General features: G+C 38.6%; 8 protein-coding genes across 8 annotated transcripts; 4 read left to right on the top strand and 4 right to left on the bottom strand.

Annotated features, from left to right (window-relative positions):
• Nucleotides 1-124: 124 nt before the first annotated feature.
• Nucleotides 125-1102, top strand: GCK72_005847 (uncharacterized protein; the record flags this gene model as incomplete). Its single annotated transcript, XM_003108935.2, has 4 exons — nucleotides 125-256; nucleotides 471-746; nucleotides 790-897; nucleotides 947-1102. 4 exons carry the CDS (start codon nucleotides 125-127, stop codon nucleotides 1100-1102), a joined length of 672 nt encoding a protein of 223 aa, XP_003108983.2.
• A 521-nt stretch (nucleotides 1103-1623) lies between these two features.
• Nucleotides 1624-2830, bottom strand: GCK72_005846 (uncharacterized protein; the record flags this gene model as incomplete). The annotated part of the gene is made up of 3 exons (XM_003108965.2): nucleotides 1624-1804; nucleotides 1847-2595; nucleotides 2642-2830. The coding sequence occupies 3 exons, from the start codon at nucleotides 2828-2830 to the stop codon at nucleotides 1624-1626; spliced, it is 1119 nt and encodes a 372-aa protein (XP_003109013.2).
• A 348-nt stretch (nucleotides 2831-3178) lies between these two features.
• On the bottom strand, nucleotides 3179-5359 carry GCK72_005845 (uncharacterized protein; the record flags this gene model as incomplete). Its single annotated transcript, XM_003108918.2, has 5 exons — nucleotides 3179-3316; nucleotides 3406-3738; nucleotides 3782-4245; nucleotides 4308-5209; nucleotides 5334-5359. 5 exons carry the CDS (start codon nucleotides 5357-5359, stop codon nucleotides 3179-3181), a joined length of 1863 nt encoding a protein of 620 aa, XP_003108966.1.
• A 1493-nt stretch (nucleotides 5360-6852) lies between these two features.
• GCK72_005844 (uncharacterized protein) lies at nucleotides 6853-9791 on the bottom strand (the record flags this gene model as incomplete). The annotated part of the gene is made up of 6 exons (XM_003109062.2): nucleotides 6853-7014; nucleotides 7065-7947; nucleotides 7998-8139; nucleotides 8190-9247; nucleotides 9387-9611; nucleotides 9655-9791. The coding sequence occupies 6 exons, from the start codon at nucleotides 9789-9791 to the stop codon at nucleotides 6853-6855; spliced, it is 2607 nt and encodes an 868-aa protein (XP_003109110.2).
• Nucleotides 9792-14397: 4606 nt separating this feature from the next.
• Nucleotides 14398-14739, top strand: GCK72_005843 (uncharacterized protein; the record flags this gene model as incomplete). Its single annotated transcript, XM_003108803.2, has 2 exons — nucleotides 14398-14610; nucleotides 14665-14739. 2 exons carry the CDS (start codon nucleotides 14398-14400, stop codon nucleotides 14737-14739), a joined length of 288 nt encoding a protein of 95 aa, XP_003108851.1.
• A 1477-nt stretch (nucleotides 14740-16216) lies between these two features.
• GCK72_005842 (uncharacterized protein) lies at nucleotides 16217-17137 on the top strand (the record flags this gene model as incomplete). The annotated part of the gene is made up of 5 exons (XM_003109065.2): nucleotides 16217-16306; nucleotides 16358-16465; nucleotides 16510-16632; nucleotides 16721-16830; nucleotides 16939-17137. The coding sequence occupies 5 exons, from the start codon at nucleotides 16217-16219 to the stop codon at nucleotides 17135-17137; spliced, it is 630 nt and encodes a 209-aa protein (XP_003109113.1).
• Nucleotides 17138-17475: 338 nt separating this feature from the next.
• Nucleotides 17476-19526, bottom strand: GCK72_005841 (uncharacterized protein; the record flags this gene model as incomplete). The annotated part of the gene is made up of 6 exons (XM_053725365.1): nucleotides 17476-18134; nucleotides 18215-18450; nucleotides 18496-18851; nucleotides 18952-19158; nucleotides 19231-19314; nucleotides 19419-19526. 6 exons carry the CDS (start codon nucleotides 19524-19526, stop codon nucleotides 17476-17478), a joined length of 1650 nt encoding a protein of 549 aa, XP_053589559.1.
• Nucleotides 19527-22295: 2769 nt separating this feature from the next.
• On the top strand, nucleotides 22296-24044 carry GCK72_005840 (uncharacterized protein; the record flags this gene model as incomplete). The annotated part of the gene is made up of 6 exons (XM_053725364.1): nucleotides 22296-22326; nucleotides 22375-22623; nucleotides 22670-23032; nucleotides 23076-23338; nucleotides 23392-23705; nucleotides 23753-24044. The coding sequence occupies 6 exons, from the start codon at nucleotides 22296-22298 to the stop codon at nucleotides 24042-24044; spliced, it is 1512 nt and encodes a 503-aa protein (XP_053589558.1).
• Between the last annotated feature and the right edge of the window lie 340 nt (nucleotides 24045-24384).

Here is a 24384-nt window from a genome sequence, read left to right as displayed (position 1 = left end):
TTCTTAAAAGAAGCTTTTGCCAGTTTTGATTTTTGAATAAATTCAACGAACTGAGTAACAGAAATCAAATTAAAAAGGAATAAATAGTTGTAGTCTGAATCCAACAATTTCAGGTTGTTTTTCAATGAGCGTGCCAACGATTCAAGAGAATGAACCAATAAGAAATAGAGATCAACCTAGTACAAGTCGCATTTCAACAAAGCCAATGCCAACAATGGCCCGTCTGAATAATCGATTGAGTAGCAGTGTTGGAGAGGTTAGTTATATTATTTAAAATAAAAAATATGAATGGAATCAGACTCCAAACTCACTATCATAGCCTCGGAAATCTTTTCCAATAAATTTTAATCAGATGTTAACTCACGGCCTCCTGCAGAGGCCCTCTCAAAGTACTGCGCGCAGTGCATTGAGAGGGCCTCCGCTGGAGGCCGTGTTAACTATAATTAAGGCCCCATATGTGTCGGTTCCAGGTTTTGCTTGAGGCAACATCTGATATCGAAGAACTCAGTGATTTGGATATAATTCGCCCATTGACTGCTTGTGGTGGAGATCGATCCCTTTCTTATCTTCAATATGTTCACGAAAATCAAGCAAGAAGAATGAAATCTCGGAGTGAATGGTTCTTATCTCCAGTTGCTTCCGCTAAAAAGACATCTTCTAAATCAGTTGACTATTTCGGATCTGTTGCAATCGAAGATAAACCCTCCCCGTTACCAATTCCTAAACCAGCCAGAGCTCCTCTTCAGGTAAAAATCGTATGAAACTGTCTAATCACGAACCCCCTTTCAGACAAGTTCAAAGTCCAATATTTCAAACATTTCCGATGAAAGTGTGCCAACAAGACGGAAATCTCTGAAAATGCAAATGAGAGCAACTGCATTTGCTGCTAATCCAAGTGTAACCCTTTTAAGAAACTATGATCTGAATCCCTCTCCTTTTCTTTCAGCACTCTCTTGATTATCAAGAAGTTGGAGCATCCAATCCACGTCTTCGGAGTCATACTTCTGTCGAAGATGACTCATGGCTTACAGAAGTAGTGCCACATGATGAAATACCTAAAAAACGACGAAGTCTGAAAAAGAAGACGTCGACTCAATTCTGAAGTGTAACTGAAAATTAAATTATTGACTCAAATACCTTTTCAAATCTTATGACACCTTCATCGGTTGTGATCCATTCCCAATTTTGCATATTTACTAATTTTTCTTTTGTATAAAAACCCAAAATGTCTTTCGCCATCATCTTTCTTCCCCCAATCTCTTTCATTTTTTTCAATTTATTCACAATTCACATTCATCTACATATTCAACTGCTTGTCATCAACATTTTTCACTTCTAGCTCCTCAATGAATACTATCCTATTACTGATCGTGGAGCTTCAATTTTCTAAACCAAGTTGAAGAATATACACACATCTGAAATTACCTCACTGCTCAATCTCATTGAAAATTCCAAAAATTGGTTCAATGAAAATCAATTAACATGTATCTCCTATAAAGCTACAATCTATTCGTCAATTCATTTCATAACAACATTAATAAATATTCTTTCAGTTTAAAATTATGACATTAAAACATTCAACAAGATATATATCCTAAATTAACTCTAAGTTCTTGGATGGGTTCAAATCTCCGGTCCACTTCCCATGGAACTGACAACCAGTTTCGTGCATACAAAATTATTCTCGGTTCCTTCATCTTTTTGATATTCGATAGATCTGAATTCTTCTGGCAATGTTTCCAAATCATCGGTGTTGATTTGAATATCGCGAATGAGGGCCTTGATGAATTTTGAAACATCCTTCCTAAAAACATCACCATTTTCACAAAATTCAAATCTGTCTTACTTTTGCACAATAACACATGCATTCGGTCCAGCATCGAAGGTGTACGCAGCTTTTATTTCTGGCTGATTGAACTTTTCAACAGTTTCTATTAGCTGCCACGAAGATTCATTCAAATATCGAATAGGCGGTACCGTATCGAGACAAATTGCGTGGAATTGATTACTATCAGCCATAATAACACGGGCCAGATCTTCGAAGTTTCTTGTTGCATACGCCTTCTTGATTAAATCGATTCGTTCGGGAACAACCTTCTCAATTCGATGTTTGAGAAGTGTCGAGGTTTCTCTAGTCCATCTCATCCCTTCACTTGATCCAACTTTCTTACATCCATCATTAAATACCAAAATAACACAATAAAGATCTGCCCAGTTATCATCGTTAGTTTTAACAGCAACGCAATCGGAGCCATCGTCTTTTTCTCCTTTTTTCCAGTGAACAAGCCCTCCGGACATGCTTCTACAAGCACTGCCAGATCCTATTCTCGCTAATCGATTAGCCTGGATGTCATCCAGGTTTAAAAGTTGCTGAATCGCCAAAGCAATCGCTGCGAAACCAGCAGCAGATGATGCAAGTCCAGCAGCAACGGGAAAGTTCGTTGTGGAGATTACTTCGAAATGATGCGATACTGATCTATTTTCATTTCCGTTTGAATCTTCTTTCCGTTTTCTTTGTAATCGAAGTGCTTCATCAAAGACTGTTTGATACCGTTTATTCGAACTTAACTCTACTTTTTCGTCGTTGATTTCAACCTGAAAGAATTTAATTCCGGATTTCAATTGATATATTTCTTTATACCGTATGCTTCCCAACTCCTTGAATCATTCGGATTGTTGTTCTAGCCGTCAGTTTATCAACCGTTAATGAAATCGAATCATTCAGTGGTAAGATGAGTTTCTCATCTCGTTTTCCCCAATACTTGACAAGTGCTATATTCATAGGAACCTCCACCGTTACTTCTGACATTCCGGATTCATTTTGAGACATTCTGGAAATTGTATTTCAGGTTAGAACTCGTGAATTTTTTATAAGAACGACATCTACTACTGGAAATCCACTATGCGTTATTTAACTTTTTACAAAATTACTTTCATTTTTTATTTTTTAAACTAAATCTGGTTAAAAGAAGGACAGCAATAGAAATCCGGGATTATGCTATACACGTAGACATTAAGAATTGGGAAACGTTAGATGCAGGGACTTAGAAAGAAGGAATAGAGAAAAATAATGGAAGAATAATGACAAAACAATAATCGACAATGAAGAAGGGTAAAACTGAAGAGAGACTAGAGACAAATGAGATGGAAGAGAAAGTTCGAAAACTTAAAAAAAAAATTATTCTTCGTCCATTGAGGTTCTTCTCAAAACGGGAACCGGGAATCCGTGCTTCGAATCTTTGGCTGGCCATTCGTAGGTCTTATTGATCAACTCATCATATTCAACGCTGTATAAGTTTTGACGGATGAACATTTCCTGAAAACGTTAACTAGTGATAGTGCATTTTGAAAAGAATGTGACAGGGTAGAATCTCGATATATCTTCTCATTTTATGGAAAACTTACCATATCGTCTGGTTTTGGATGGAGTGTAGCCAAATCATGACGGTAACAATATTCTCCAACTTCGACAGCGATTTTGACAGACAGTTCACGAATATCTTTGAGACGAGGGTAAACACGAGAGTATGTGTAGAGAGATTTTTCTGACACAGCTTCAGCAACCATACGAGCAGCGAGAAGGAATAATTTGTCGGGAATATTTTTGACAGCAAACAGAACAGCTCCAAGAGCAACTCCTGGGAAGATGTAAGCATTGTTTCCTTGTCCTGGTTTATAGAGTTTTCCATTCAACTCGACATTCTCGAATGGAGATCCGGAAGCGAAAAGTACGGCACCCTGAAAAAGTTATTTAATGGTGTTCATCGAGTTGTAAACTTACGTTGGTGCATCTATAGGCAGTTTCAGCAGTGCATTCCGCTTTGCTGGTTGGATTAGACAAAGCAAAAATAATTGGACGTGGATTGTTCTTGGCCATCTCTCTGATGATCTCTTCAGTGAAAGCTCCAGCTACAGTTGACGCGCCAATCAGTGCTCCTGGTTTTACAGTTCTCACAACTTCAAGTAGATTCTTAGTATCTGGAAGATCTTTAGCGAACTTCACGTGTCTTTCACCAAGAGACTTGATTCGTGAAGTGGTGATGAGTCCTTCGATGTCAACCATATAAATACGGCCGCACGCTTCTTCTTCAGTCAGACCTTCATCCATCATTTGACGAACACACATTTCAGCGACACCAGTTGCTGCTCCTCCCGCCCCTAAGAAGACAATTTTCTCTTGAGAAAGTTTCTTCTTTGTCACACGAGTAGAGGCAAGAAGGCCAGCAACGACGACCGCAGCGGTTCCTGAATTGAAACTATTAGTTTTTTTCAACAATAAAGTATTAATGAGTGGATCAAAAACTCACCTTGGATGTCATCGTTGAACATACAGTACTCTCCCTTGTATCTATCGAGCAGTCTGTATGCATTTTGATTTCCGAAGTCTTCAAACTGAATTAGAGTATCTCTTCCGAATCTCTTTGTAGCAGCCTTCATGAAGTTATCAACAAGTGAGTCGTATTCTGGACCACGAACACGTTTTCTTCTCAATCCTGTGTAAAATGGATCGTTCAAAAGTTCTGTATTGTCGGTTCCAACATCAAGAATAACAGGGAGACACCATTCTGGACGAATTCCAGCGAGAGCAACGTAAAGTGCAAGTTTTCCAACCGGAATTCCGATTCCATATGTTCCAAGATCTCCAAGTCCAAGAATACGTTCTCCGTCAGTGATAACAATAGCACGTACGTTTTCGGTATGCCAATTGGCAAGAATCTGATAAATCTTACTGATGCTGTTGTCATTGATGGTAACATAAAGTCCTTTTGGATTTCGGTAGATGAATCCAAAATGCTGACAAGCTTGACCGACAGTAGGAGTATACACAATTGGCATCAATTCCTTGACATTGTCACAAAGAACTCGATAGTACAACTTTTCATTACGGTCTTGAAGAGAATCAAGTTGAATATACTTGGCCAAATTATCTGGTTGTTGCCGAAGCTTCGTAATGATACGGTAGGCTTGCTGCTCTTCAGTCATGAATGCTGGTGGCAAAAGACCGTGAATGCCAAGATATTGTCGTTCATGCAAAGAGAAAGCCATTCCTTTGTTCAATCCAGGTTGTTTGAGCAAATCAATTCCACGTTTCGATGGTGTAATACGTTCTGGACGATACAGTTTATGAAGTGCCAAAGTTTTTGGATCGGATAGATCCGGTTCATTTTTATCACTGCAGCATCTAGCTGTTGTTGATATACGTCGAATGCTGGAATGATAAATGTTAACATAACACAATTGTAAGTCTCTTCTTGACACAACTCGGAGAACTTTAATATTGAATGTGGCGAAATGATTCCTAAATGTTGGTATTTTTTCTACTTTCTTCTTACCTGGCGGGGGAGAATCGATTCAGCATCGTTCAAAAATATTTGATTTACGGTTGAAATACCCAGATCTCGTGTGAAGTGAATCTGAAATGACAAGTTCCGGAAAGTTGTAAAACACGTGATAAAAGATTGATACGGTTAAACACAATGAAAGACAATGAGGTAATATGATAAGAAATGAGTACACATTTTGATGATAAAGAGTATGAATGGAAGTATTAGAACCTTGATTGATGAAACGTCTCCTTTTAGTCGGGAAGAAAATTTTGTTGATTCTTGACGCATCGATTATTTCCTTGGGAGAGGAGCGTATGTTTATAAACTTTGGGGAAAAGAAAGAAGCCAGAAAAGGGAGCTGGACAAATCGATCTACGTATCCAGCTAGGATGAAATGAGAGAGCTGCACTTTGGAGAGACCCAGAGAAAAGAGGAAAAGAACACGGGCGGAACATTCTTTCATTTTTCAATTGTTCAAGTTCGAACAGGAAGAATTGCAATGAATTGGAAAAATACTCTCAGTTGAAACGAAATAATTGTGAGTGTCCCAGAGTCATCGGCCGGAGCACCGCTGTGGCATAAGCGGGGTGAGGGGTAGAAAACAAAAAAGCTCGATGAGGAGAGACCAGAGAAGAAAATAAAAAATGAAAAAAGGCGCTTTTCTTTGTAGAAATCGAAACACTGTTCAACTAGTAGTTGACCTTGTCATCAAATTAGCTGTTTTTGTTGATTTCAATGTTTGAGTTGTGATCTTTGGGTTCAGCGAAAGACGTGGAAAATAGAAAACAAGAAATCAGCAATGATAATGTCCCGTATGGCGTAGAGTATTCACAAAGTTTTCAAGAAATCTAGTAATTAGAATCACAATGAGGTAGGATTGAGCTACACTATAAACTTGTTAAAATCTCCAAAAATGTTTTTATTTCTACCGTGAAGACGAGATTTCACTTTCAATAAGAACATATTTATGAAATTGGAAGATGCATCACTGAAGCAACAGCTGTCAGTCCGCCATGTGTGCGGAACTAAAAAGAGAAGACAACAAAAAGATTTTATGATCTTTTTTCTGAAAATATTATCCCTACTGCAAAAAAAGGAAGATTAGATAAGAATTTTCATGATAATATGATACGAGGGTTAACGATTAGTATGCGAAACCATGTAAATTGTTGAACAATTAATACATATAAATACTTTATTGGAAGCGATACCGATTATTAGACATGTTGCACAGGAATATATTAATATACGCAAGGAATAATGTTTTCAGAAAACTACAAAAGTACAGAAAAATATAAAAGCAGGTAGAATTTTACAGGAAAAATGAACAAACGAAGTGAGTGACTAGTATAGGAAGCGGGTCACTCCACTAACACTTTATGAGTTTTATATGTTTCAAGGAATTGCAATAGAGATTCTCCTTTTCGTAATCTAAAACGATTACTCACAGAAAAGAGAGATCATGTTATGAGGTTGACAGGGAAATTAAAAAGATATTAGATATATCTACGAATTATATTCTCGATTAGGTTTTATTAGAATTCTTATATTCTTTCTTCGATTTTATTTTATTTCGAGGACATTTTACCTCAGGACCACCATCCAGTTTTATCGTATATTCACTCATAACTCCTTTGCCTCGGAAATATGCGTCGTATACTTTTTTGTCGTCCCAAACAACTTTGACCTGTAATATAAAGCAATTACTGCCTGGAGCTTTCTTAAATTCTAACTAACCCTGGCACCGTATTGATGATCTCCATTTTCACAATAGAGACATTCACACGATTGAATGTCCTCTACAAGATTGTCTCTACTGCAACTATTGTCAAGAAAATCGACGACAACTGTAGCTTTTTTATCAACTCGGAGGATCTTTCCAGACAAGAAATGTTTCGTACCACTGGAACATTGTTCCTCTTCTACATATACATTATCGCCAACTTTAATATTGGTATAATCTTGTAGTGATTTGTTGATCAAGTAGGAATGTTCGTGTTTCTGACAAATCATGACAGCTCCACGTGGAAAATCCCTTACTTCACAAACAAAACCGACACGACGAGCACATGTGATATGAGCTAAAGCAGGAATCACTGGTTTGTCTTCCTCGATACAATGGGCACATGGTATCAGTCCTACGTCCGTTCGATGACACACAACACATTCCCATCTTGAATGTTCGAACATATCTCCGTGTTCTGAACGATATTCTTCAGGCAAAGGCGGCATCGAAGAAGTCTCTGATTGCTGTCGTGGAGATGGCTCAACAAAACATGCTGATGGTCCGTCCGGGTTATTGAAAACAGCTCGTCGGTTGAATAGAGCACATATCACATGCACCCATGTGGAGTCTTTCCCGATTTGGCATGGAATAAGTGCACCACCACGAAGTTGACAAAGTTGACAAGATGCAGTTCGTATTTCAACGTCTGTTTTATTCCGACATCTAGGACATCGCCACTTTTCATCAGAATTCGGTTGATCACCGGAACAACATTTTGAATGGACAGTGACTTCGCAGTTTGAACATTGAAGTAACCGATCAAAAGTAACCTCATCTTTCTCATCTTCTTCACTTGTTTTTGAAAAACATGAAGTAGGAATCAGACGACGTGATCTAAAAATAAAACCCGATGAAAGTTACTAAAATTTAAAAATCTAACTTACGAGTGAGGCACAGTTTCGTTTATGGCCATCATATGAAGCGGCTGAAAGTATTGACACACTGAACAGTGCGGCCACTCGGGGGTTCTTCCGCTGTTATACTGCCGCTCTTTGAAAAAATCAATTCTGTCTGAGCGTAGTTCTTCTGGAAAAATCACTAGACATACATATTAAAATGAAACATCAGAAACTGACTTGTATTTGTTTTATACTTTCGCAGCATTCCATCACTGTCTGATCTTAATTGGTAGTTGGACATACTGTATCCCGGAAGAGAACGCATGAAAGATGATTCTTCGGTTTCACACCCAGAAGAGCCATCGGAACATGATCCATCAGATGCTGCCAGGCGAGCTCTTTTTGCAGGCGTCACACAAGGAATTGCACGCTGTCGTTTCTTATTCGTTTCTTTCTTTTTTGGAACCCATTCAGATCGTTCATCACCATACCAATATGTAATCCATGCCGAATGTTCATCTGGTCTATACATTTCCATAAAAGGAGCCATATCTATTTTCACTGAATCTTTGCTACAACCACAAAGAACGGCATCTTTCCCATAGTCGATCCATCTTTGAGTGGCGAAATTCGTGGATTCAGCAAGATTGTAATCTAGGTTGAATCCCATGTGATAACCACGTGGGAAGGTTATGATAAACTCATTAGGACGTTGTATCATTGTTGCGTATGGAATGTTTGCTGATCGGAGAAGTTCAGGAGTAACAATAAATGTTTTATGTCGCAAAAAGGCTTTGCAATGAGCCTCATTGTGATAAGGAAACTGTTGACTCATAAAACGTTCGAACCGATCTGCGTGTTCGGAACTGATTGCAAACCAGTATTTTGGTGCTCCGAAGTGAAGGAAGTTAATAGAATACAGATCCATATCTTCAGCATGCCATGGAAATGTTGTTTTGTACATTCCAAAATACAAATATACCGTGTTTACACCTTTGATTTTGAGATTTGTATTATCGAGAAGTGTTCCGAGACGATTCATATTAAATTCATTGGTTTCCTTATCGTAGAAACTCCCTTCTGTATCAGCACCGTAAATGGGCTCTCCTTCGAGGATATTTTGAAAATAATGCTTCTCGATATCAATTCCTTCCAAATTCGGTTTTGGATTACGGTATTGAGCTGAGAGAGCCATGTCCCGAAATTCACGAGCTGGCATTTTTCGACGGCATGTTACGTTCCGCTTGAAGAAAGCTCCTGGCTTTTCCATTGCTTCGATTGTCTCACGAGCTGGTCTGGAATTGAAAAGCTATCAAATTATCATTCTCACTTTTTTATCTTTGAGTTCCATTTCAATAATAACTATTTAGATTCTAATTTTAAGTCGTCCCTTGATGAGAGATCGAAACATTCTGTAGATATAAAAAAGCTTACTGTGTTATTTCATAGTTGTCTACATCAGAAAAATCTTTTTTTGAAGGTCTCGGTGTCCACCCTTCAGGAGCAACAATTTTAGCGATTCCAGCATTTAAATGTGCTCCTTTCTGTTCAATCACTCTGATGTATCGACTGAAATCTCTGAACTCTTCCATAGTTGGATAGAATGTTAACACTTCCGATGTTCCAGTTGGCTTGTGGAGGGGATGATTTTTTAAGTGGCTGAAATGTTAATAGTACGCTAACTTAGCAAAGTGGGACTAACTTAGGGGATATCGCCACTGGAGTTCGCCCATCTGTGAAAATAGTATCGAAGTCATCATCTTCATGGGAAGGGCTTGGTGAGAAATACACATCACCGGGGGTTAATGGCCCAGAAGATGTGCTCGGCTCGTCCGGCATTGAACAATTGTGATGTTCTGTTTCAACCGATTGCATCTGAAAACATAAATAAACTATGGACAATAGTAAGCAATTCATGCGTGGTTTTAGAAAATAAACTAGTACGGAATCCAACTAGTGGATAAAAAGTTGTTTTATCGTAATTTTTTTTCACTGTGAAAAAAATTCACATTTTATATCTCCTTAAATAAATCCTAAGTATTAGTCGGTGAAGGGAAAACATGTTCTGTATGCCAAACGAATGTGTAAAAGAAGTGTCTCTGTCGTCTATGTTTCTTCAGTATTGAGTTTAACTGATAGAAAACAACGGAAAGAGTGAGGATAGTGCGACAACGCCTTATGGATCTACCCACGAAGAAAATTTGTACCATTTAATGCAATTTAATTCTATTCACGAATGCAATTTAATGCATTTTTTGCATTTTTCTGCCATAAAAATGCATTATTTTGCGTTCGTGGGTAGGAAAGGTTTCTTCGTGGGTAGGTCCATTAAAGTGTGAAATTTCTTTGCAATTTATAGAAGTCAAAAAGAAAATCCAGGAAAATGAAAGCAAAAAGATGAACATTCAATGTAACCATTTTGTCGGGAGGTCTGAGAATTTTCGAACCAGCGACGACATGAAATGAAACATTTCGATCACTATTTAATAATGATTATAAAAATCTTAAAGGATTTACCAAATTTTTGCAATTCGTTATCCCAATCAAATGGAATTAGGCTTTGGCACAAAAAACCTTTGGATTGGGAGTAAGTGTTCCATATAATATTTTTTAACTTGGTATAAGTTGTTCCAATAAAACCATTCGATAGGATATTCCTACTTTTCATTATATCAGAATATCATTATATCGCTGATGAGAAAGATAATTTCTTTTTTTAAAACAGATGAATTCAGTGAAACGTGCCAAACTAGCAAGTGCATGAGGGGAAAAAGAAGAAAAGAAGAAGATTTTCAGAGACTATGAGAAAGAGGTACGCGCAGAGAAAACTAGAGGAGTGAGAGATGAGAGAACAACCCAAGCAATGAGAGTAACATGTGTGGCAGAACCGGAGAAAGCAAAAAATGAGAGAAAAATCGGAAAGTGATCGAGGATTAGTCACGTGCGCAGACAGTTTTTAAAAGAGAAAACTGAAAAGTAATAAGAATAACTACTCACGAAAAAACAACACTTTGATACTCTTGATAGCTTTTTGATACTCTGGATAGAGCACCGCAGACGAAAATTTTATTGTTTATTAAACACATACTTGCAAATTTACGGCACGAAGGCGCGGCTTCAAAAAAAGATACCTGTTTTTTACTAATTTTTTTGAAATTTTACATTAAAAATTTAAATTTTTGATGCATAACTAGCTTTTGGTTTAATTCTGAAGTATAGTCAAAAATTCGACATTTTTGGGAAAAAATCCAAAAAAATTCAAAATTTCGTTCAAAATTTCAGTTCAACTTTTTCAGCCGGGCCGGGCAGGGCCGTGGAAATTCTCGTCACGGCCAGTATGATTAAACGAAAACATTTTTGGCTAGACCCAAAATTCAAGTTCACCTATATTTTGAAAGTCAAAAGACAAGAGAATCAAAACGACATGCTCACTGGTATTTTAAAAAAAAAAACTATTTGAGAATTGTCCGATTATTAAGAACATTTCAATTTTTGGTGTCAGGAGGAATGTTACTCGGTGAATTCAAAAATCGACTCACTCAGGTTTAAATGTCGACTTTTGCGAAAGATACCGACTGTATTTCGTGGACTCGTGTGGTATACCATATGTGGTATGACCTGGAAGAAACAAAAATAAGAAAGAAATTGTCTGTCTTCAGATTCCTGAAAACTTCATGAAAGTAAATGGATGATATTATCGAAATAAAAAAGTTCCGACAATTTCGTTTAAAATCCCCATCTGTATCAAATTAAAATCTAGTAAATTTACCCGAGTGCGGCACGCTGTGTACCTTTAGTTAAGCGTTATGAGACCTAATCGAAAAAGTTTGTGCGCCTTTAAATCATAATGGTACACGATCAGTTGTGGTGTGGCCTACTTCCTTTATGCATTTTTTCTTGTATACTTTTCTCTTATTTCTGCCCATCCAGTAAACTTTTAAATATATTTTTTAATGAAAATGATTTCGTGCCTTCTTAGAAGTCGGTATTGTATTTTCTTCGCTCGCTCATTTTGATACGTATTCAAATTCTTCATTCGCGAAAATTTTTATGGCACGAATATTCGTGCACTTTATGGAGACAAAATATGATAACTTCATAATCCTTCCTTTCGTTAATACCACTTTCTAGACATGTATTAACTATTTTATCCGTCCTCTGCATATGAGAAAGTGCTTTTTGTTTTCCATTTCCTTCCTTGAACGCCAATAGTTATGTTGCAGACTTCTTGTTATTTTTTGCACCATGTTTTAAAAGTATTTACATTAGTTCAGTTCCGAATATTTTTTATGTAGATAACTTCGATTGCCACCAATTAATTTTCATTCGTTCTCAAAAATCTCGTGTGTTCTTACAATTTTTCTACAGTCATTATACCCTCGCACCGATGTTCTCTTATCTTGCCGCCTTTTCTGTCATACATTCGAAGAGAAAGACACAAACGGACAGCGTTGTTCATTCGCGTTGGACGAAGTACTTACATTGTACCCGTCATTCGCGTTATGAAGAAAAGAACGACAGTGTCTGGTGTTGGCCTTCATTCGCGTCTTTGTTTGCAATGCGATTGAATGGACGATGGTGAAGGTGCAGTGCTACACCACACGACACCATTATTGTTCGCGTGCGGTTTGGATGGTTTCTTACGAAGAGAGGTCAGTCATTTGGCCTGCTGACGTCGCCTATATGCACGACATACCCTAGCGAGTACATACAACAGATGCTAAGATTGTTCTTGGCATGATGCCAAGCCCTCTTGGCCAGCTGCCAATCCCTATATGGCGATCACACCTGTGTTCCCGTCAGTCTCGAGAAGAACAATGAAAAATGGTCACTATTGTGCTAATCGGTCAGTACATTGATTGATGTCAATCATCATCATGTACTAGTCTTAATATCTTATAAAAATACATGAATGAAATACTACGTTGAAATCATGTCGGTTGAGAGATACTGAAGAGCAATATGTGCATTTTAGAAAGATTTCCCATCATCATGTTAATTAATAACCGAAGATTTTGGGTCTACAGTCTGTTTTTGGATTAAGTCCATTTCGTAAAAGCGAGTGTTTTACACTTTTGTTCCGATCATCATGACATCTTCATTGAAACATGTTTCTCCTCTTGATCGATCCGAGCTATTCTACTTCCTTCAGTGCTCCAGGGCATGTACGTAACCTGTTTGCCACGTCATTATCCAATCCATCTTCTGTCTCTAGGTTTGATGAAGATCTTCCCAGGGTGTCGTCGGTGCTGGTTCCGCCCACATCCCTGCTCTACTGTCGCTCCACCTACCCACCGGACTGTACTATAAAATACGATGACTAGTTGTCTTCCGATTCATTCTTCGCTCTACAATCCGGAGCTCTCTTCTTCACTGTTACCCTTCTATGTTATATTCTTACCCCTTTCCTTCTCAGCACGGTCCCAATAGACCCACACCCAACACTTCTTTTCCTTTTCTTCCTAGCATTTTGGCCAGCAAGTAGACAGAAGAGAAAGACGCGAACGAAAACGAGTTGTTTGCCACTTGCCTATCGATCGCGTCGCAGTGTGTCCTACGCTCGCCTTCATTCGCGAAAATATGCGTGCGCCTCTTTCACTTGGCCTGCCCAACAGCCTCAGCCAGCCTCTTACTAACAACACATCAAAAACGATTCATTCTTCATTTGGTCACTAACCAACCAATTCTGATTCAATCAATAGTTTCTAAAAGTTCCGAAAGATGTACTAGGTTCTAGTGAGATCAAGTTGTTATCAATTATTAAGCTTTAACCTGAATGGTTTGGTTTTTGGTTACTGTAGGTCCCACTTTCAAGAATTTCGTTTATTACCTGTTGGCCAGCTCACGCTCATAGAGCAAAATCCATTAGTGCTAGATCTTGTAACGGAGATCCTCTCCAGCTATCGCTTCCCTCTTCCCAAAAATACATCTCATCATTCGCATCTTCTCTGTTCTTCCCAACACACCGACAAAAGAAGTCATCCATTGCCTCCGCCAGCAGCCATAGTGCGTAGTCTTCCTCCTCTTCTCAGTGGTGGTTGTTCAGCAGTCGCGCTTTCCGACCGCTTTGCATTCGCAACGCGTTGCGGCTCTGCGTTGTGTACGCCAAGGCAGCAGTCAGCCCAACACACCCATTTCCTCTATCGCACATACATACGCATTGAGGACGGCTGGCTGACTGGCCAACACACATACATTTCTTCTCACTCGCTCAATCGCCTTCCTCTCTCATTCGCACACACAGACGTACACTGGAGAAAGACGACCCTGGGCAAGAGGAGGCCTAGCGTTGTCTTTGTGCCCGCCCCTCTTCATTCGCTTGCTTCGCAGCCATCCGCAATGGTTGCCTTCCTCTCTTCTCCTATCTTACCACGTTTACTTCTTTTTATTCTGCGTTTTCTTCATATTTTTATTTTTCAGAAACTTACAACCAAACCAACTAACGATGGCTAAGGCTGCCGCTGGAAAGAAGGCTTCGCCTGTGAAGAAGGTCAAGAAGGGAGGAAAGGCCAAGGACCCAAATGCCCCAAAGCGCGCTATGTCCGCCTTCTTCTTCTGGATGCAGGAGAACCGTGAGCGCATCAAGAAGCCAGGAATGGGAGTCGCTGATGTCGCCAAAGCCGCTGGAGTCGAGTGGGGAAAGCTCACAGACAAATCGGTAAGTTAGATGCACTAGATGTTACCTGAGATTTACTTAACTGTTTTTTTACAGAGATGGGAGAAGAAGGCTGCCGACGACAAGAAGAGATACGAAAGCGAGATCGCCACCTATAAGAAGAACCATTAGGCTGATGTCGTCCTGCCTCATGCCCCTGTGTTCTACAACAAATGATACTCAACGTCCATTCTATCCATCAAAACTCAATCCTCTCCCTATCCATCCCCAACTCTTATGAGACATGTGTTCTTAAGTTGAAGCCCAGTTAGATCTCAATATTTTCTCAAACAAAGCTTCGTCTTACTGCACACATCTCAAAAAAGACCAAAAAAATTAATAAATTTCAAATTCACATGTGCCCTTTCCTAAACTGTTCCATCGTTTATTTGTCAAAATTCGTGAAATCTTTACTTTTATCCATTCTGTTGTATTTTTGGCGATTCTGAATCGCACTCCTTCAATAAATGGTCCTTCGGCACAATCCATTCCTCGTTTTAAATAGCGCGAACGATAGCAATCACGCGACTGAACCGCCTGCTCTGTCTCTTTCCCTCTATTTGAATTCTCTCGTTTCGCGCCGCTGCCCTCGTGACTATTGAAAAGGGGAGGGACTTGGCAACGTGCCAACATAGCATTCGACGAGACAGCTGGTCGAAGAGTACGAATGGAGAAGAGAGTCCACGGTAGGAGGACAATATGTCACTTAATGAAGAATAATACCGAATAATAGCACAGAATATTAAGATGTACGAAAGACAGTTGATTATTTCAGACTTGCAACGGGCCGGGCCGGGCCGGAATGAAAATTTCCAGGGCCCGGCCCGGCCCGGCCCGGCCCGGTGGGCCCGGAAGTTCAGTACTGAAAAAAATTCAAATTTTTTTTTCGAAAATTTCCAGATTTTTTTTGAAAAATATTTCTTAAAAACAATTTTTTGTAGGTTTCGAAGGTTTTTGAAAAATATACTTCAGGAAAAATATGAAAAATTTTCAGAAAATAAATTTTTGGACAAAAAATTGTAGTGAAAAAAGTTCAAAAATTCAAATCCGGGCCGACCGGGCCGGCCCGGAATCTTGCAAGTCTGGATTATTTTATGGGTTATTGAAACACAGCGAACGCTTTAAAATAGTTTCTACTGAGGAAAGTCGTTTAATAAACATGAAGACAGTCTTAGATGGGTTTTTGAAATCAAGTGTTTTTAACTTTTTTCAGCCTTCACTTCACTATTACTTTTAGAGGAAAATATAAAAGTGAGTTTAAGCAGAAAGTTCACACACTATTTCTAAAACCTTTGCTTCCTGCTAAATTTAAGTAAAATCTTATCCACTTAATCAAGTTATTGAATCTTTGAAACACTTGTTTTATGGGTGCGCCGTACTTCGCGAAGTTTGGTATACTTTGTACAAAAGCTTTGTCCTTTCCAAATATCTAAATCAAAATTGAATTTCCTCGCGAAATACAAAATGCGCCAACCCATGGCGACAATCTCGTGCTGGCGCTCTTCTCCGTTTTTTCATTAAAATGTATACATTTTCTTGCTAAAACTGTATTTATTGTCTGTTTGAATAATATGTCCAATTTCAGGTATTGAATCAAAATCGAATAGACATGGTCATCAAGTTCACATCGAACAGTGTCAGCCCACCGGTAACCATTTACATGGGTGTTGATAAGGTTGAAAACGAAGATTTGATTAAGGTGGGTATTAATAATTTCGAGAGAAATGTGTCTCAAGCTCAAGTTTTGCAGTATGGATGGCCTGAAGACGTATGGTTCCACGTTGACAAACTCTCTTCTGCCCACGTCTATCTTCGACTCACACCTGGAATGACAATCGATTCAATTCCTGAAGCATTGGTTGGTTATGAAGAACTCCGAATTTACCAGCAGAAGTTTTGCAGCTTGAAGATTGTTGTCAACTGGTTAAGCAGAATTCAATTGAAGGATGCAAATTGAACAACGTTGCCATCGTCTACACTATGTGGTCAAATCTCAAGAAAACCGGTGACATGGCTGTCGGACAGGTAAACGTTTTATTTTAAAGTGATTATATTAACGAAAGAGAGACAAATAGCGTATCGCCTCAAAAACTATATTTAAATTATATTTCAGGTTGGATTCCACAGTCATAAGCAAGTTAAGCATACTGTCGTGGAGAAAAAGATAAACGAAATCGTCAATCGACTGGAAAAGACTCGTTGGAAAGGAGACATTGACTATAAGTGAGTTAATTGTAAAAGAGCGAATCCATAAACAAATTGAACTCTTTCGAATTAGTTCTTTCAAAATATGTTTTCAAATTAAATTAAATTGCTGTGCTTCATTTACAGGCAAGAACGAGACGCACGCGATGCAAAAGAGCGTCAAAAGTTGAAAAAGCTAGAACAGGAACGAAAGGATCGCGAGAAAAAGGAGATGTTGGCTAAAAATGAGCAGAAGAAGATTCAAAATTATGAAGATGTAGACTGGGATGCCGGAACAACTCGCAACGACGAAGACGCTGGAAACCTTTCAGATGATTTCATGTGATTCTGTTCCTCTTGAACAACTTTCTATGCTTTTATTTATGTTTGCTTCTGAAAATATTTTATAATTGTTTTGGCGTAAAACTATCAATAAGTATGAAACAACTCTTCTTCTTTCTCAAGCGGGGGCGTTAGAAAAACCGTATAAAAGCAGTTTAAAACAAAAAATGAAACAGAAAGATAAAAATGACAGTAGAATACGGGAAAAAAAAGTAGCTGGGAAGAAATCTGAATAAACTGAGATCTTTGTAAAAAAGAAAATAGCCGATATTACAGTAATATGATATCAAAATCAACTATCCTCCTAAAATACTCAAAGCGAGGAAGATGTAGCTACTTAGATTAGCAAATATATAACAAAAAAGAAAAAAATATTGAAAACGTAGTAAGAAGATTTATTCCTGTTCTCGACGACGTGGAATCGGAAGATGCGACTTCCATTGCAGACGCAGAGACATCAGACAAACCACTCTCTTCCACCTTGTCAAATCGCATAACTGGTATATTATTGTTCGCCGAGTTGTGATGTGAATAATCGATTCCTATATCTGGTTCAGCTGGAGTTCCGATTTCCTGTCGTGTTGCTTCAATATATTCTTCTTGATCTTCAGAGTCGTCATCGATAGGATCCAAGACACGATTCGTGTTCACTTGAATAGCAATGGGATCCATTCCACCCCCTTCCACAAGCAATGGAGTAGGTGTGACTATTTCCAAATGCTCGTTCGGCTGAGCGTGTGGAGAATTAGGATAATCTGGTGGTAGAATTGGTGGTTCAGCAGCCATATGTAGAATAGGCCGAGCGTGAATCTGAGAACTATCATTTATCATTGGTCGTCCATCTTCGATTATTTTCGGCTCCTCCGGAACCCATTGATCATCATGACGAGAAGGAACTTTGTGAAGAAGACGGGAGCGAATTTCAACAAACTGCCGGTCGGTGCAAAAAACCGCTTCCAGCTCATCAGCGGCTTTTCCTATTGAAGAATTCCACACATCACCTGAAAGCATATAATTTTTTGTGAAACAAATATAAAAACAAAACTTCAAAAGTACATTTTTGAAATCGCACTGAACTTACCCAGTTCGTGAATCATGATTTTTCTCACATCTGCGATTTTATCAGCTGCTTCTTTATCCGGATATTTCGTGTGACATACGGGAGTGCTTCCTTCTAGATTTGCAACTCCACTGAGAATATTTTCGCAGTAGAATTTTTGAGCGACGCGTTTATCAATACCATTGATTTCTTTTTTGATGAATTTCGAGAGTGAATCAGTTTTCGCCGAGAATCCTTCGGTTCGTAACTCGTAAAATCTGTAAATCAAACAATTAACGCTCGCTTTCTTTTCAACTACTTGCCCCATAATTTTTAATGACTGCTCTTGACTCCAATGTTTCCAATCATCAGATGCTGGGACCAACTCTTTCTCACAGCTGTTGATATATCCTTTTCCTAATGGATCGATTACGAACATGTTACCAGCTAGATCATCGTACATTGCCATTGTATCAACAGTGAATCTCCATTTCTCCGGTGCTTTGCCAAGCATAGATCTCCATTCGTGAAGAACAATTGGTTCTGCTTTCATTTTTTCCGTGCTGTGGTTGCTGCTCGCGTCACCGATTTCCAAGCGGTACGCTCCCCATCCATCGTCTTCCATCGGATATAGAGAGCACACAGATGCGCCGTACTTGGAGACACATTTCTCGTAAAGCTGAAGAATAAATTAGAATGCGAAAAGTTTCAGCGGACTTCGATTTGTCAGAATGAAATATAAATACACTATTCACTACACATGAGAAAGAACAACGAACATCATGAAGTTCACAGCTAACTTCTCCTGATAGATAGACTGGTCTTTGTCCGAGAATAGCCACACGCACAGCAGGACCGATTGGAATGAACAGACATTCACTGTCGAAAAGAAATGCCATTAAATCTTCCACCATTATGTTCAATCCTTTCACACGAAGAGATTTCATCCACGTCCACTGAAACGAAAATCCTGTGCTCCGTGTAACCTGCAAGACGTGTTTCACATTTTTTTATTGTAAATTACCGTCAATCACATTTGAATGACGTCGAGAACAAACCTGAGCCATACTTCCGTCTGCTCGTTGCCACGGTGGTGTCATATTAGCGTATGCTGATGGCAAGTACAAAGAAGACGTGTCCAACTAAAAATGACAGGAAATCGGAAGGGATTCTAATTTCAAAGTTAGTCTTAAGTTTTTTTCTAAATAATTCATCAGTATTTATAAAAATTAAACGAATAACTCACTTTAACTCCATCAAGACAGGGATCTGATTGAACTGTTCCCGAAATGTCAGCTATAGTGTTGCAGAAGAGGACTGTTGCGAGTAAATGAGACGCTATGGGAATCCGCATAGTTGCGGATTGATGACTGAAAATATTATTATGATGTTACTCGAGGAAGAAAAAATTGTGAAGAAAATTAAATAAATGTTCAGATAGAACTCTACCACCAAATCTCGAGTTCGAAAAATTTGTCGATGAGGCAAAGGTTTTATTTGAAGTGTGGATTTACGAGAGTTTAGAAACAATAAAACTAAGAAAAAAGAAGATCGTAAAACATGTATCATTCCCCTCATTCTTCTCCGATTCTTCTTTTTCGTCACATCCTCTATTCGATAGAAAAAAAAAACGCAACACGACATCATCGCTCTCACTCTCTTTTTTGCTTCTCTCTGTCATCGAGAATAATAAGAGCAAGATTGGCTGAGCTAAAAGAAGAGATGAGGGTACTAGGGACGTCTAGCACATTTCTTTGTGCCCCTTATTTTTCGTTAGAACTTTTTTGATGATGACAGAAAAAAACAGAAAAGCAGAAAAATAGCACCAAAAAGTTGACGAAACTGCCGCTCTTTGGCACGGAGACAATTGACTTCCTTCCGTTTTTCCTCGTCAAAGGGACACTTTTCCTGAGATGAAGGAAAGAAGCGAGAAAGCGAAGTCGTTGACTTAGTAGAACACCAGAAGCAAGTTGTCTTTTTTGTCATAATCAAAAGGAGACCAAAAAGACGAATGCTCTCTGGTAAACAAACTTCCGAAGAGTTGTTTCTACTGAGTACTTCTATAATAATCTCGAACATTTTAAATGAAAATAATACGTCGAAGAACAACGCTGACAGTTGAAAGCAAATATGGATGTATTCCTGATCAGAAAAACAGGAATGAACAGATCACGATGAATAATTGAAAAATTGTAAGGTTACCCTGACTCGATCAAGATGTGAAATTTTACTTTCGTTAGTTTATGAGATTCAACGTTTAAAAAACATTTTTACTGAAATATTCGCAAGCTATCCATTTGTTGAATCCTAAATTCTTCTAAAAATCAGAATATTGTGCATGTGTAATGCCATGGCAAAACAAGTTTTTGTGGTTGGTTTTCGTTCGGAAACAGAAAATAGGAAAATATCAGCTCCTTTTTGCAATAAACAGAATACAATTGGAGCAGGCAGAAACAAAGAACGAAAAAGAAAATTGTGAAAGAAAACCCGGAGAGATCGGTTTCTCTGATAAGTGAAGGAAACGAACGGAAACTCAAAAACGTTAAAAGTTCTCAAAAAGAGGTTTGAAAAGTAAAAGGACGGATTATTGCATCAAAAGATAGACAAAACCACAGAGCGTCCAGTAGATACAACAATGATCATTGCAATGACCCTTTTTAAAAGTGTACCGGACAGTTGAAAAAATTGCTCGTTCTAATAATTAAAAAACGGCATCTTAATTAATCATTCGAAACAAAATGTATTTTTATCCGACGTAATTCATATAACAAGTAAAGAGCTACACGACGAATTTGGTTTGAGGGCAAATATCTATAGCCTTGAATATAAACGCTTGTAAAGGAATTTCAGAACATTTTAGAATTCTCTCTCCAAACTTCAGAATTGTTGTACTGCGGAAAAGGCGAAGAAGAAAAGTGGATGCCTTCTGGCGACTGAGAATTAAAATCGAACTGCTGCTCTCTTCTCACTTTTCAAAAAAAAACTTTTTCCGTTTCATCCGAAATTGTTTCGAAAGAACGGAAGAAGAAGGGGAAGAATCTATGGGATAGAAGCAAAGCGTTGATGTGGAAGAAAGTTCCAAAACGCCACTTTTTAGTGCTTTTACTTTTGCGGGAATTTTTGATTATGGGATGCCAGTGCAAGCATTCGTTTTTTTTTTAAAGAAATTGGGTATAACATTAGTTATTGACATCTATACATTTGTACTTAATCATATGACGCTACAATTGAGATGTCTTTTCGAATGGAGCCGACCAACATGAAAAAGAGACATAGGGAATAGGGACTGAATAGATGGATGAGTATTGAATACACCAAGATGGAGGCCATAAAGGATATGGAGCTGGTCATTATTCGCGGAACAGATTGATGAGAGGAAAACGAAAGAGTTGCAAGAAGAATTTCTTATTTCTGGGTCGACATTTTGTTATTTCCCTGAATTGGTCTACTGGAAAGAGATAGGTCGAAATGTGGATTAAAACCGATCCAGAAAAATAAGTTCTCAGCTTGGTTTGTAGAAAATCAAGTGACTGAAGGTCATAATTGAGTTGCACTGGATTGCCTATAATATGTTCTGAAGAATCATTGGATTCAAAGCTTCCTGCAAAAAAAAGCAAAATGCGTAAAAATACGGAGAAGACCCTAGGGACGAGGTCAGAAATAACTTGAAAAAGTTAGAAAGAGTGAAAAAGAAAACCGTTTTGAAATGAGCACACCAGATGAATGAATAATAGTTTGTAGTACTCAAGTCGACTTTCTATCACCATACAAGTTTGAAGGAAAGAGGAGATCATCATTAGAACTTCGGACATTCATGCATTTCAAATGACAAGGACTCGCTCGAATGGAATTCCCACATACGGGTTCGAAAAAACTCCAATAAGAAAAATATGTCTTTTTTCCTCATAAAACTATAGTTGATCAATATTGAGGTTTTGAGAATAAAAGAAATCGAAATTTAATAAAAAAGTGCTTTAAAGGCGCACTGTCTTAAAGGGCCATAGAAAATTACAGTATGATGGTCTCGCAACGAACAATGAAAAAGTTTGAATCTATTGAAACTATTCTGGCAACTTTTTGCTCAGTTTTCTTCTTTTCATTATTTTTTGTCGAATTTGGGAAAATGCAACTCAAACTTATTCAAAAGCCAGTTGGTATGTTAAAAATTATTCTATTAAACGAAGAAATCGGATTGTTTCCAGAGCCGGAACCTTTGAGAACAATCGAATCAACAATCGCTGAACGCTTGGAAAATGAAAGCTTCAATTGGATGAAGCCGATCGAAAGAAATCTTTATAAAGTACCTGATGAGCAGAAACATCTTTCAGAAGAACAACTCAAGGAGCTTTACTCTAATGGAGGTGTCATGAATGTGTACCCTTTTCGTGAGGACTCGGAAGTTGATATCCCGCCGCCAGTGAATTCTTTCAAGCAGGCATTTGGAAATAATCGTAAGAATTTAGATTCCCTGATGAAAATGTTCATTCTGACTTTCAGCGGCAATTATGGCCGAAATTGAGAAAAATGGGTTCGAAAAACCATCCCCGATTCAGTCACAAATGTGGCCAATTCTTCTCTGCGGAAAAGATTGTATTGGAGTATCACAGACAGGATCTGGTAAGACACTTGCATTTCTGCTTCCTGCTTTTCTACACATCGATGCTCAACTGGCACAGTACGAGAAAAACGAAAAGAAACCATCGCCGTTCGTCCTCGTTCTCAGTCCAACTCGTGAATTGGCTCAGCAGATTGAAGGTGAAGTTCAAAAGTACAGTTATAACGGCTACAAAAGTGTTTGCTTGTATGGCGGTGGCTCGAGATCGGAACAAGTGCAATCTTGCAAAGGCGGAGTAGAAATCGGTACTTATTTCCGGATTGTGCATCGATTATAAACCATTTTCAGTAATTGCGACTCCTGGTCGATTGACCGATCTTTCCAACGATGGAGTAATTTCTCTCGCTTCTGTGACTTACGTTGTCTTGGATGAAGCCGATCGTATGTTGGATATGGGATTCGAAGCCGCCATCCGTCGTATTCTTTTTGAAATTCGTCCTGATCGGCTCGTTGCGTTGACTAGCGCCACCTGGCCAGAGGGAGTGAGAAATCTGACTGACAGATATACCAAGCAAGCTATTATGGCTGTCAACGGTAGTCTTGACTTGACGGTTTGTTGAAAAAATAAAATGAAACTTAGTGTTCATCTCGTTTTACTTTTCAGTCGTGCAAAAGTGTTACTCAACACTTTGAATTTATTCCCCATGAAAACCGATTCGAACGTGTATGTGAAATCGTCAACTTTCTCAACAACGCTCACGGAAACAGTTACAAAATGATTATTTTCGTCAAATCCAAAGTGATGGCAGATCATCTTTCATCCGAATTCTGTATGAAAGGAATCAATTCGCAAGGACTTCATGGTGGAAGATCTCAATCAGATCGTGAGCTTTCCCTGAAGATGCTGAGAACCGGAGAGGTTCAGATTTTGGTCGCTACGGATCTCGCGAGCAGAGGAATTGATGTTCCCGATATCACGTAAGTCTATTCTAAGACAACTACTCAAAAGTATGTCAATACTTTAGGCACGTTCTCAACTACGATTTTCCTATGGACATCGAAGAATACGTCCATCGTGTTGGTCGTACTGGAAGAGCTGGTCGCAAAGGTGAATCGATGAGTTTTATGTGGTGGAACGATCGTTCAAATTTTGATGGTTTGATTTCGATTCTCGAAAAATCTGGTCAGGAAGTGCCAGAACAATTGAAACGTGATGCTGCTCGCTATCGACAGAAGTGTCAAGACGGCCGAGATGGACCACGTCCAAGCTTCCGCAACCGTAATAACAAAGAATCTTCTTTCCAATCCTCGTATTAAAATGAAATCCTTCCTCTCAGGTCTACATGTTTCAATGTTTTATTCCGTTTTAGAATTCTTATGTTATTAGCTTTCTCTATAACGCCACCCGCCTATGCACATTCCTTCAAAATTTCATCTTGTCTTTTTTCTATGTAGTAAAAGAGTGAACTGTTTCGATAAACGTGTTCCCTCGTTAAACCAAAACGTGTTACTCCGATAACCTTAAGATTGAATTTTCAGATAAGTTCTTCTTTGTAGAAAAAATGTTCATAAATAGTTCATTACGAGCTCTTCTCTACTCGACACAAACTTTTTAGGAAAACCGTAAGTTTTGGTGGGTGCTTGCAATAACACCGAA

The sequence above is a fragment of the Caenorhabditis remanei genome, chromosome II, assembly GCF_010183535.1.
Source record: "Caenorhabditis remanei strain PX506 chromosome II, whole genome shotgun sequence".
In the NCBI taxonomy this organism is placed as follows: domain Eukaryota; kingdom Metazoa; phylum Nematoda; class Chromadorea; order Rhabditida; family Rhabditidae; genus Caenorhabditis; species Caenorhabditis remanei.
The sequence above is the reverse complement of the archived record's forward strand: the minus strand, read 5'-3'. Positions and strand labels throughout refer to the sequence as shown.